Here is a 14833-nt window from a genome sequence, read left to right as displayed (position 1 = left end):
AAGTTGGTGCGCCTGCTCAAAGAGGTCATTTCCGCTTTCTAAAGGTTCTGAAAAAGTTCAATACTCATCGGATTACTTTAGAACATCGTTATTTTCAACCATTTTTGCATTCCAGTTATAGATGTGGTAAGAAATGTACGATTGAAATATGCTCTTGTTTTTTTCTTAATTTCAAAACGCTGGAAACATAGAAAATAAACGTTTTTGCTTTCTATCTCTTACACAATTTCGTCGTCAGGGCAAAGAAAATCGATGATTTATTTAGCAAAGAAATTAGTGAATTTCGCGACTTTTTGCGTTTCCTATTTCTTTTTGAAAGACTATTCAATGATATTGCTATACATGAAGTAACATTGTTTTTGACAAAAGGACTTGCAGATTTGGTCAAACTGGACCAAGTCTACCCTATTATTAATACAAATTTTTTCATGAAAGACGCACACATTAGGTTTTTTTTCCTGAATCGTATTGTACGTTTTTATGTGTAAAAAAATATGTTCTGTTTATGGATTTCATTAAAACTTTTACACTTAAGTGTCGAAAACTGTTTTTTGATGCACAAATACATGGATGCACATCATTTTTTATTCTGAAATCTGCATAACAACTTCTTCCTGAAGAATTATATGACCTTTTGGCTAAATTTCATTCCTCAGGCCTCAGCATGGCCAATCCAAATAATTATGACGTCTGGCAAGGCTTGTTTTTTCTAGGACGCCTTCCTACGACGTCATAATACTGAAGCCATTTTTAGCTCACCTGGCCCGAAGGCGTCCGGCGTCATCGTACGTCATCGTTAACTTTTACAAAAATCTTCTCCTCTGAAACTACTGAGCCAAATTAAACCAAACTTGGCCACAATCATCATTGGTGTATCTAGTTTAAAAAATGTGTGGCGTGACCCGGCCAACCAACCAACAAAGGCCGCCATGGCTAAAAATAGAACATAGGGGTAAAATGCAGTTTTTGGGTTATAACTCAAAAACCAAAGCATTTAGAGCAAATCTGACATGGGGTAAAATTGTTTATCAGGTCAAATCTATCTGCCCTGAAATTTTCAGATGAATCGGACAACCCGTTGTTGGGTTGCTGCCTCTGAATTGATAATTTTAAGGAAATTTTGCTGTTTTTGGTTATTATCTTGAATATTATTATAGATAGAGATAAACTTAAACAGCAATAATGTTCAGCAAAGTAAGATTTACAAATAAGTCAACGTGACCGAAATGGTCAGTTGACCTCTTTAGGAGTTATTGCCCTTTTTAGTCCATTTTTAACCATTTTTCGTAAATCTTAGTTATCTTTTACAAAAATCTTCTCCTCTGAAACTACTGGGACAAATTAATCCAAACTTGGCCACAATCATCATTGGGGTATCTAGTTTAAAAAATGTGTGGCGTGACCCGGCCAACCAACCAAGGTGGCCGCCATGGCTAAAAATAGAACATAGGGGTAAAATGCAGTTTTTGGCTTATAACTCAAAAACCAAAGCATTTAGAGCAAATCTGACAGGGTTGAAATTGTTCATCAGGTCAAGATCTATCTGCCCTGAAATTATCAGATGAATTGAACAACCCGTTATTGGGTTGCTGCCCCTGAATTGATAATTTTAAGGAAATTTTGTTTTTGGTTATTATCTTGAATATTATTATAGATAGAGATAAACTGTAAACAGCAATAATGTTCAGCAAAGTAAGATCTACAAATAAGTCAACATGACCAAAATGGTCAGTTGACCACTTTAGGAGTTATTGCCCTTTATAGTCAATTTTTAACCATTTTTCGTAAATCTTAGTAATCTTTTAGAAAAATCTTCTTCTCTGAAACTACTGGGCCAAATTTAACCAAACTTGGCCATAATCATCATTGGGGTATCTAGTTTAAAAAATATGTCCGGTGACCCGGCCAACCAACCAAGATGGCCACCATGGCTAAAAATAGAACATAGGGGTAAAATGCAGTTTTTGGCTTATAACTCAAAAACCAAAGCATTTAGAGCAAATCTGACATGAGGTAAAATTGTTCATCAGGTCAAAATCTATCTGCCCTGAAATTTTCAGATGAATCGGACATTCCATTGTTGGGTTACTGCCCCTGAAATGGTAATTTTAAGGAAATTTTGCTGTTTTTGGTTATTATCTTGAATATTATTATAGATAGAGATAAACTGTAAACAGCAATAATGTTCAGCAAAGGAAGATCTACAAATAAGTCAACATGACCAAAATGGTCAGTTGACCACTTTAGGAGTTATTGCCCTTTATAGTCAATTTTTAACCATTTTTCGTAAATCTTAGTAATCTTTTAGAAAAATCTTCTCCTCTGAAACTGCTGGGCCAAATTTAACCAAACTTAGCCATAATTGGGGTATCTAGTTAAAAAAATGTGTCCGGTAACTCGGCCAACAAACCAAGATGGCCGCCATGGCTAAAAATAGAACATGGGGGTAAAATGCAGTTTTTGGCTTATAACTCAAAAACCAAAGCATTAACATGATTAAGAGCAAATCTGACAGGAAGTAAAATTGTTGATCAGGTCACGATCTATCTGCCCTGGAATTTTCAGATGAATCGGATAATTGGTTGTTAGGTTGCTGCCCCTGAATTGGTAATTTTGAGGAAATTTTGCTGTTTTTTTTTGTCATCTTGAATATTATTATAGATAGAGATAAACTGTAAACAGCAATAATGTATAGCAAAGTAAGAACTAAAAATAAGTCACTATGACCAAAATAGTCAATTGACCCCCTAAGAAGTTATTGCTCTTCATAGTAAATTTTTAGCAATTTTCTTAAAATTTGAAGATTTTCAATAACATTTTCCACAGAAAGTACTGTTATAGATAGAGATAATTGTAAGCAGCAAGAATGTTTAGTAAAGTAAGATCTACAAACACATCACCATCACCAAAACACAATTTTGTCATGAATCCATCTGTGTCCATTGTTTAATATTCTCATAGACCAAGGTGAGCGACACTGCTGTGTCGGCTCTTTAGAGCCTCTAGTTTACATCTGGCCTTTGAGAGCAAATTTTGGGGGGAACTTTGATACCTAATTTTGACATGAAATTCATATTGCCGGCTAGAAATTTTTTACTTAGTTACAAAGACCTACCTTTTTTGTGCTTATTGAAGCAAAATATTTCCAGAAATATTCAAAAGAAATGGTACATGTTTTGAATTCAAGCATCTTTTTAGCTCACCTGGCCCAAAGGGCCAAGTGTGTTTTTCTCATCACTTGGCGTCTGGCGTCGTCATCCGTCGTCCTTAGCTTTTACAAAAATCTTCTCCTCTGAAACTACTGGGCCAAATTAATCCAAACTTGGCCACAATCATCTTTGGGGTATCTAGTTTAAAAAATGTGTGGCGTGACCCGGTCAACCAACAAAGATGGCCGTCACGGCTAAAAATAGAACATAGGGGTAAAATGCAGTTTTTGGCTTATAACTCAAAAACCAAAGCATTTTGAGCAAATCTGACGGAGTAAAAATGTTTATCAGGTCAAGATCTATCTGCCCTGAAATTTTCAGATGAATCGGACAACCCGTTGTTGGGTTGCTGCCCCTGAATTGGTAATTTTGAGGAAATTTTGCTGTTTTTGGTTATTATCTTGAATATTATTATAGATAGAGATAAACTGTAAACAGCAATAATGTTCAGCAAAGTTAGATTTACAAATAAGTCAACATGACCGAAATGGTCAGTTGACCCCTTTAGGAGTTATTGCTCTTTATAGTCAATTTTTAACCATTTTTTATAAATCTAAGTAATCTTTTACAAAAATCTTCTCCTCTGAAACTACTGGGCCAAATTAATCCAAACTTGACCACAATCATCTTTGGGGTATCTAGTTTAAAAAATATGTGGCTTGACCCGGTCAACCAACCAAGATGGCCGCCATGGCTAAAAATAGAACATACAATGTAGGGGTAAAATGCAGTTTTCAATGAATATACAATAACTTCTTCAAACCCGAACAATATTTAAGTTAACCTTTATTTACAATGTTCATGATGTTTAAACTGGTACTGTTGCCTTGTTCATGATCATGTTTTTTTTTTGTACATTAAATTTGGGTCTTCGTCGATACCATACTTATTCCAGACGTTCCGTATCAGGGGACATTTCAGGCATTTCCTCTGTATTATTATAACTTCATCACGGTGACAAGAATAACAGTATAGAGTACCATTAATTCATAGAACAAAACAGCAAATCGCTGAAAATTGCTGAAGTCATGTTTGCAAAATGGCAAAACGAGCCAAAGACCAAAAAATGACATGGACATTTAAGCGTCTTTTATGGAGACAAAAACTATATATATATTCCTAAAAGTCTTTGGGGTTCTTCAATTGATATAATAGCAAGCTAAACTAAATGAGATTATTATTAGAGTTAAATCTCGTCTGTACTTGCCAAATTTCACAAATTTAAAGTTGTTTTTAAAAAAAATATCATGAATGAAGGTTAATTACGTTTTGACCCAGGGGAAACCTTGATCAATTGTATTGAACATTGTAAGCAAGGGCAAAGAATAGTTAGAACCAAAAGTCATCATCCTTCAGTTTTCAAACCAGATCTCAATCTTCATAGCCTTTTGATGTTTTCTGTCTTTTGGGAAGGTCATGAAGGTTGCTTTCTCTTTGACACATATTCAATTCTTAATTTTATGGGTCACTATAGATCTTTGCTTAATGAAATAATGTGAAGTCTACAATCATGACTACTTTCACCACAAAATAAATCTAGAAGTAAAAATACTGTCTGTCAGATGTATATTGTATTGGATGTTTACTGTTTTGTAGGTATGTATGCATGATTTAAGCGTGGAAGAAGAGGAAGAATCAGAAGGTCATCTTTTCAGTCAGTTGAATACTTTGGTAAATATTATTATTCAAAACTCATGAAACTGTGTAAATGAGGATTGTATCACATGCATTTAGAATTGTTTTGAGAAAGGTTAAAGTTCGTGCTAAAACATTAAAAGGAAAAGACCATTCAATTTGAATTTTGATGCCAGTGTTGCAAACAAAAATTATCTACATGTAAATTAATCTAGAAACATATATCAGTCATGAATTTTATTGAAAAAATTTATGATTAAGGTTATGTATACTGGTACAGTGGTTATTTCATCACACATCTAGAGAGTAGTCAAAGATACACATAGTTCCCAGGGTTGGAAATCTCTACAGAGCCTCCAGTTGTTTTCAGATTAATTAGGTTGTCTGATGGATATAAGTTTATAACATGTTTTTCTTGGAACTTTAACATTTTCTACTTTCAGCACATACAAGAAGGATCAACTTGCCACACACACTGCGTAAATGTAAATTATTTTAATATGCCTATAAGAAGAAAAAGATCCTCACCTACTTTTGATGACCCTAGATCTAAGAAAGCTAAAGTTTCATCTTCTTGGTAAGAAAATAATTTTTTTATAGATTTCAAAGGAATAATTTCATTATTGGCAAAACTACAGTATGAACAGGCCAGTGGTCATTATTTCAGATTGTCCAGGACCAGAATAAGGACTTGTTCATGTTTGAAGTGACAGTTGAAATTGTTGAATGATCAGTAAAATAAATTTGTAGCACAATGCATAAAAAAAATAATTGACAATTATTGTTCAATGTATGTTTAGTGGTGTTTGAATAAAAAAACAGTTTTGTGAATGCTCCCAAAATAATTTATAATTAAAATATGATATACATTTTTTTTGTACTTTCTTTACTGTAAACACTATAGATGTTAATGAATATTTAATTCATTAAACAGGAGCAGACGTGACCAAAGAGTCCAGGACACAGATAGCATGTTCAGTAATAAAAGATGTATAGCATGGTTCCATGAATATACAAGTAAGTATAGAAAAGAAGATTACTAATGAGACAACTCTACACAAGAACCAAATGACACAGACATTGCTTGAAATATTGATTTGAAAATTGGTATATAGTTTTGTCATGACAAGTTAGATCAAGTTTGAATTTTGTTCTAGTCTGATGATTCTGTGCAGAGTTATGGTCCCTGGACTTTAAAATTCAATCAATAATCCACAGTTTTTTGTCATGCCTGAAGATATTGACTTGATTTTTGTTATAGTTTTCACCATGACAATGCATGACAAGGTGTAGTAGATCAAATTAGAATTTTGTTCCAATACAAAGAATTTTTAACTGGTTGGGGACTATGTATTGCCATGCAACCTCAAATAATGCTTATTATATACGTTTTTATTTACAAATGACTATTGAGCAATATGTATAATCATTCTTTAATTTATAGCTGATGATGAAGACACATTAGGTCCAGAAGGAATGGAAAAGTTTTGTGAAGACATTGGTGTAGAACCAGAAAATGTTAGTATTAGAACAGTATAGTGATAAAAAAAAGATATTGACACAATGATCATGATGGAGATGTGATATGATTGCTGATGAAATGACCCAAATCAAGGATTTGAATTTGCTTTGTAAAAGAATGAATAAGGACCTCATGTCAATTTCATTCAAGTAGACATATCAGAAGTTGCAAATCCTTAAGCATGTTCAGACTTTACATACTTATATGCATATACAACAAAAGTCCTAGTTTAATAGGCCACTGAACAAAGACAAAGATAGTGTGAAGGATGGGGGCATTTTGTTTTATACTTTTATGTGATATTTTTAGCAAAGCAACATATATATGCCTTCTTATTGCATATTGATATTGTTTTTTAACTTTAAAAATACTATATTGAATTGATTGGATACAAATTAAAAGAAATAAAAAATAAATTTTACAGAATGTTTTATGTGTGCTTTATATCTTCAGATTGTTATGTTGGTTCTAGCATGGAAGTTAGAAGCCAAATCAATGTTACACAATGTTTTATGTGTGCTTTATATCTTCAGATTGTTATGTTGGTTCTAGCATGGAAGTTAGAAGCCAAATCAATGTTACACAATGTTTTAGGTGTGCTTTATATTCTTCAGATTGTTATGTTGGTTCTAGCATGGAAGTTAGAAGCCAAATCAATGTTACACAATGTTTTAGGTGTGCTTTATATTCTTCAGATTGTTATGTTGGTTCTAGCATGGAAGTTAGAAGCCAAATCAATGTTACACAATGTTTTAGGTGTGCTTTATATTCTTCAGATTGTTATGTTGGTTCTAGCATGGAAGTTAGAAGCCAAATCAATGTTACACAATGTTTTAGGTGTGCTTTATATTCTTCAGATTGTTATGTTGGTTCTAGCATGGAAGTTAGAAGCCAAATCAATGTTACACAATGTTTTAGGTGTGCTTTATATTCTTCAGATTGTTATGTTGGTTCTAGCATGGAAGTTAGAAGCCAAATCAATGTTACACAATGTTTTAGGTGTGCTTTATATTCTTCAGATTGTTATGTTGGTTCTAGCATGGAAGTTAGAAGCCAAATCAATGGGTTTCTTCACTAAAGCAGAATGGTTAAAAGGCATGACAGACTTACAGTAAGATTTAAAAAAAAACTAGCCGAATAAACAGCCGATTTTATTGTGTGTGAAGCCAAAGGTAATATCTTTGGTTAGCTTGCCTGTTAGGTGAATCGTGAAGTCGTTATTAGGTAAGGTAAACTACCCTTCTTGAGGGTAGACTAGTCCAGCAGATAACCAACCTATCTGTCTGTTGGACTTGGCTACTTTGAAAGAAGGGTACTATACCTGACCTAATAATGACTTCACGATTCAGCTAAAGCTGGCAAGCTAACCAAAGATATTACCTTTGGCTACACACTCAATGGAATCTGATGTAACTTTTCTTACTTTTGACCAAATCTTAATATATTAAGAAATTTTAGTTTTCCTCTGAATACAGAATGACTTTTGCTTAAATTTTTGGGTAAAATTTCATGAAAAACAATCAAAACCCTATGCTACTGATTTGAAATCTAATTCCAAGATTTTTCACTATCTTTCATAGTTCCAATAAAAAGGGACGAAAGATACCAGAGGGACAGTCCAACTCATAAATCGAAAATAAACTGACAACGCCATAGCTAAAAATGAAAAAGACAAACAGACAAACAAAAGTACACACGACACAACATATAAAACTAAAGAATAAACAGCACCAATGTTAAGCAATTTACTAATGATATGTTATACTTAGATATTTAAGTTACAATATGATGTATTTGTGAATAACCATACTTATTAAGAAAATTTTCTTCATTAAAATTTACATCAAAAACACATGGTGTATTGTTTTGTTACAAAAAAAAGGTTCTACTACAATTCCTTAGGCCAGGGTTTTTTAATTTGTTGGTTTACAGATTTTCTCCATGAAAAAGTCAGGTCGGTCAGTCGAAAAAAAAAAAAGAAAAAAAATATCTCTCAAAACAGAAAAATATGCAAAAAATATATATTTCACCCTTCTAACAATATGTTTGGTTTGCTATTTGATCATCATTTCTGATATATAAGTTCGATGAGATATTTTTGCTTATAGCTGCCATAAACATCGCATGACGTCTAATAATTTTCTGTGAAAAAGGGGGTTTGTGTCCACGGACAAAGACGAAATTAAATCATTATTTCACAAACGTAGCCCTAAATAAATTTCAGGAAACTTGGTTCTAATGATCTTCAAACACAAAAAATAATAAAGAAAAAAAAAAAAAACATCGTACGAAAATAAGTCTCAACACACATGACAAAAACGTAATAGACTCGTCCACTATAAAAGGGAAATCGGATTCATAAGTTGTCATGCATTCCAGTTTTTTTTTTATATCGAAATGGAATTAAAAAAAAAAAAATTGTCAATGACATAAGTCTGAAGAAAATTCCAAAGGATTTGTTTTAATTAATTTCTTCAACTTGTCAGAGGTCTTCCACTGTTGGACAAAGTCATTTTCCATGTTTCTATCTTATGGAATGATGACAAATACGTGAAAAGAACTTAATGTGTAATGGGTTTTAAACACAGGTTTCGTTCCGATAAATTATTTGCGCAAACGACATTTCAAGGTCAGTTATGATTGATTTGTCTACTTTGAGATACGTAAATTGGAAGTTTTAGTTTTCACACCAAATTAAAGTATTATCAATTCCATTAGTGGTTAATGCATTTCATTTCATAAAAAAAAAAATTTATTTATATATTTGCGATAATGTTTTTGTTAGGGTCGGCGGGAATAAAAAAGCATGAAAAGTCAATTTTATTTTTATTCTGCAAATCGACAAAATCAGGTCGGCGGATGCGTAAACCAACAAATTAAAAAATCCTGGCCTTATTCATGAACTGTTATTTAAGTTTTGCCTTACTAAATACAATTCAATATTTAGTTTTATTTTAGATTCACAAAATTGCAAAATATGTGCAAACTTAACCCTTCATTGCTCATATGCACTTTGATTACTAGAATATTGTTACATATTATGGCATGCTGTTGAATTACGGGAAAATAGTAACAGAGCAGATATTTGCCCCCGTCAAATCGTTGGTGTTGGCAACTCTTAATACCTTACTGTTATTCTTATTTTGATGCAATACTCTTGAAATGTTTGAAATTAACCTTTACAAATGTCGTGTAAACATCTAATGAAATTGCACAACGTTATTATCAATGATCATGAATTCAACTGTTAACCATTGAGTTTTAGCACTAGTCTTCCAATCAAAATGTGTGTTGCATGCTTACAGCAGAATGCATGGAGTGTTTAGGTAAAGGTATAATATTTGGTGTGCATGCTTGTGAGCTGAGCCATGTAGCCATTATAAGGTTAGATATGCTACCCTCCTTTTGAAGTAGTCTAGTCCTACAGACAGATAGATTGGTTATCTGTTTGTCTAGCCTACTCTTAAAGGAGGGTAGCTTACCTAACCTAATAATGGCTTCAAAGTTCAGCTAACAAGCAAACTAACCAAAGATAATTACCTTGACCTACATACCTACTCAATGTATTCAGCTGTAATAGCATTAGAATTGGTGATAAATGTATTATTATGTGTGTGTAAGTAAGTATAACAATTATTTATTTAATTGTAGGTGTGATTCTGTGAGAAAACTACAGTTAAGATTAGACTACCTCAGAACATTGTTGGATGATCCAGCTACTTTTAAAAATATTTACAGATTTGCATTTGATTTTGCAAGAGTATGTCACTTTAATAGTTATTACCTTAGTATTCACTGCACACAAAATGACTCAGTTAAAATTACTCTTTGCTTACATTCAGTGAATAATTTTTAAAACCGGTTGATAACTGGTGTTTTGAAGTGAAGACACACTGATTTACAACCATAAACTGTAATATCAATAGAATATGCAGAGAGATTGAATATCACAGCAAATCATCAGCTTTCAGTAAAAAATTTCCACAAAGATTGAACTGTTTTCTTTCACTATGTGTGTACTGTAACTTATATATATGCAAATACACTTGCCTTTTAGTGAAGTTAACCTTGCATGTTTGAAATGGAGAAAAAACTTGGGAATATAAAAACATATACATAAGCTAGGTGCTTGAATCTATACAGTTGGAAAGAAAAAATTAATACCAGGACCAATATTTATCAAAAACATTCTATAAAATACAAATTTTTTAGACCATTTGTCAGTAGACTGATATTTCATTACAATTATTATAACATCTAGTTGTCTAACATATTGAGAAGATTTCAAGAAATGTTTTGTTTGTATATTCCAGGATAAAGACCAACGAAGTATGGATATAGATACAGCCAAAGCTATGTTAGCATTAGTATTAGGTAAACATTGGCCATTGTTTGGATCGTTCCATCAATTTTTAGAGGTAATTATTTTTCTGTATTGTAGCTGATTTTACATATATGAATTGCACTTTAAAACCATTCTTGAGAAACCACCCCTTCTGCCACTTTGACACTGACCTTTAATGGAAATCATGCTGATGTCTTCATAAATGTTTAAATTTACATTATAAAGAGGGATTTCCTCAATAGAGTGTTTTTGAAAGGTTCTATGTCATAAAAAGATCTATAAGGATCTCTACAAATTATTAAAAATATAACAATACAAACTCTATTTGTTTTGCTGTATTTTAAATACATGTTCATTCATTTTTACAATCAAAATTCAATTTTCTCAACTTTTATTGTAATTTTTAAGCATTAGTGCTTCTGTATGATAAATTTGAATATATCTGTAAATTTTATTTCATGTCTTGTATATAAAGTAAGATGTGTTTTAAATGTTTGTGACAGAGTGACCTTAAAACCATTGCTAGCCAAGGGTTACGATCCACTCCCGTTCTCTTCACCCATGGCGGATTGAGCTAACATTTGTGATATCAATGTTGCGCCATCTATCGGAAGATTAAAGTCACGCTAATTCCGAATACATAATTCTTGAGCAATGGTAGCACTTGAACTCTTCAATTTGGAGGTAAAAACACGATAGCGTCTTGATTCTACACACTTGGTAATGCCGGATACGAAAATGTACATCAACATTCATGCATTTTTGCGTGAAACATACACAGGAACTTCTATTAATTGATTAAAAACATTCAAGTTGTCACTAAATATAGTCATTTGTTTAGTAATGTAAAGACTTGTTGCACAATAAACACACAGCAATTGTTTACAAACACTTTCTAAATCTACACCTGATCATGCTATATGCGCATTTTGATTGAATGCAGCGAGTTTCTACTCCAACCGATAAAAATCCTTACCTTGTGTCTTCAAAATTTTATCTCAATCCGCCAAGGGTGAAGAGAACGGGAGTGAATCGTAACCCTTGGCTAGCAAAGATACATTAAAACATACGATCACTATGAAATAATATCTTCTTTTTATTGCCACTTTCAATTTAACCAGTTTAACCTCAACATTGACATAATTCTGCATCTTTTACAATGACAGGAACGACTCAAAAACTTTATGTAAGAAGAACTGTAAAACAGTCATAATTTACATTTTAATTTGACTGAAATATATGTTAGTAATGTAAGCATCATTAGATAAACTTGCAAAAACGATGAAAAATATTTCAAAAATTAGAATAAAGTTCAATTAATCTCAAGGAATAATTTAATCTTTTCTCAGGTCAATATTTATAAAAAAGAATATTGGAAACATTAAAATTTCTAAATACAGTTTAACAATAAGAAAAAGATCATTCCCAAGTGTCTTAGATTTTCAGATTTGAAATTATGAGATGTTCTTGAGAAAAAAGGGAATTAAGTTTACTATTTAAAAATCTACAATTGAATTCCAAATTTTAAACTAAAAGAAACAGTTTTCTATTTTCAGCAATCTAAATATAAAGTAATAAATAAAGACCAATGGTGCAATATACTAGAGTTCAGTCGACTTGTTAATGTTGACTTATCCAATTATGATGAAGATGGAGCATGTAAGTAGTACATGTATACTAACAGGTTAAATTATTGTGGACTTAAAAAGGAAGTTATGAACCCTTTGAAATCTAGGCTGAATGATTTTCCACGTTATGCCCCTTCATACTTAAATGCAAGCAGAGACATCATCTTTATTTTCAATTGTATTTTATAAAATATATAATTTACCAGAAAATTTTAAAACTGATGTTGCTTTTATTAGATATTTAGAATTGGTCAATAATCAAATCATTATTTACTTTAAGGGCCAGTTTTATTAGATGAGTTTGTAGAATGGATGAAAGAACACAGAATGGCTAGCTGAAACATTGAATTGTAAAATCCTGGAGCTTCCATTATTTGGTCACATGGTAGTCACATGATCCCCATGTGGTTGGGCAGAATGTAACAATAACAAATGGAAGATTTGTGTCATATAAAACTTAGCCATAAAGAGGAGTAGAAAAATATGTTTAACAACAGATATTTATTGCATTATTATAATATTTTATTGATCTTCCTACCATATGCAAACTTTCTTACAAATCAAAAAAAAAATCTGATCAATTATTTTACTGGTATTTCAATATTCTTAGTGAACATATTGGTAATGATTGTTAAATTGATTTTATTTGTTTTTTGAGAAGCAAGGGCTATGTTGTGATATCCATAATGAATGATAGAAATGGAAAGTTTACATCTTGAAAACAATTGAACAACTTACAAAATATTGCACATTATTGGTATAAAAATGTTTCCTGGTGTATAATATGCATTATATAAAATACACCCAAAATTGTAAATAAAGACCTAAGATGTTTATACTTGTTTTTAAATTGTGACTTTTTTAAGGCTTGTTTAACAATGAATGGAAAATTTGATAGTCAAAAGGGTAAATAAATGACACATTTAGATGGACCATACCTAAGTAATTTTGTAGTCATATTGCTTACATATAAAGCAGGGTTAAATATTTCAATTTTATTGAGCATTGATGTAGTTTAAAAAGTGTTAAAAACATGAATTAATTGTTAAGTATGAAAGTTTGTATATACCAGAAAGACATTGACTTATGATTTACATGTTGATGATAGATAGTTGTGAATCATTCATATTACACAATAACTTATTTATATAGTGCTACTCAGCAGCTCATTGCTAACGTATTGTACATAAACATGTAGTTAATGTGTTCTTGTATGCAATTAGCAAATATGTTAAGAAATGTCAAGAGAGTTTTTGTATTTTTACATGTATTATTATAACTCTTTCCTTTTTCAGATGCATATTTTTTGTCCATTCTCAATATGAATTCTATTCTTGCCAAAATATGCATTTATTTGAAATTCTTAGCTTCCTTGATAATGGTCCGTTTCAAGTACCAGATCTATAAAATATGTATACATTATGTTTAACGACACATAACTGCCTTTTTAATTTTATCTTTTTCATAAAAGATTAAGATGTGTATGGACATGTAGTTAGGTGCTAATGTTATGCTTGACATATGAACATCTGTTATACTCAAGGAAGTGACTTCATAAATGAACTATTCTTTCTTTGAAACAAATCCAATATTTTTCTTGTAAATTGTTATATGAATCTCCATAAAATGGATATCTGAATGATTTCCTAGGAAGCTATGTTTGAAAGTATCTTGCAAGTACTGTGTTATATAACTGCCATGTATAAAAAAAACTGCTACCTATTTATATTTTCATTGGTTTATTTTTTTGGGAAAATTTTCTGATTGTTAATGTTATATGTATTTATTTGTTTTCCATATATGTATGTGGTAGATGTTACTTTGTCCAGAATTATTGTGTTTAAGATGATCAGAAGTACCTGCCAGTGAATTTGTTCTTGCATACTTTTTCAGAAATCTTTTTCCTACAGATATAAACTTCATCTTATTTAGTTTAAAGTTTCTTCATACTCTTAGTTAATTTAGAAATTGTCAGAAGATATGCAACTTGGTATTGCTTTTCAATTATTCCGGGTACAAAACAGAGAATAAATAGCAAAAACTGCAGAAAGATTGACCAAAAAATCAAGAATAGAGAATAATGGGGTGCTAAAATATACAGAAAAGATTAAAAATAAAGGCAAAGTTTATAATGAATAGAGAAAAATGGCCTAAAATGTTTGAAGAATACAGGATTAAAGGACCACCCATCTGACCCTCTACCATCTTACTAATAATGTCTTCTATGCCCATATACAGGATAAATCATAACATTTCATTAACTTCCTATTGAGGGGTGTAACAAATATCATGAAGAAGACTGTTGAATTGGAAACAATTTTTGAAAATGAATTTAAGTTTTCTAAATAATAAGTTTTTCAAAATTATCAGTATCAGAGTGACTAACAATTGACGCATATGGCCTCAAGTATTTAAATTATTGTTATCGTTATGTATATTCAGATAATATTGGTTTGAAAAACACTAAGTATTATTTATAAACTACTATTAAGTA

At 31.5% G+C, this 14833-nt stretch overlaps 1 protein-coding gene across 1 annotated transcript; it reads left to right on the top strand.

The window, feature by feature from the left end:
• Positions 1-2: 2 nt before the first annotated feature.
• LOC139485587 (DCN1-like protein 5) lies at positions 3-14437 on the top strand. Its single transcript, XM_071270177.1, has 10 exons — positions 3-126; positions 4806-4880; positions 5288-5421; positions 5779-5861; positions 6289-6362; positions 7386-7477; positions 10018-10126; positions 10680-10784; positions 12268-12370; positions 12620-14437. Exons 2-10 carry the CDS (start codon positions 4812-4814, stop codon positions 12676-12678), a joined length of 828 nt encoding a protein of 275 aa, XP_071126278.1. The 5' UTR covers positions 3-126; positions 4806-4811; the 3' UTR covers positions 12679-14437.
• The last annotated feature ends 396 nt before the right edge of the window (positions 14438-14833 follow it).

Source organism: Mytilus edulis, chromosome 8 (assembly GCF_963676685.1).
Source record: "Mytilus edulis chromosome 8, xbMytEdul2.2, whole genome shotgun sequence".
Classification (NCBI taxonomy): Eukaryota; Metazoa; Mollusca; class Bivalvia; order Mytilida; family Mytilidae; genus Mytilus; species Mytilus edulis.
This window is presented reverse-complemented; position numbering and strand designations above follow the sequence as displayed.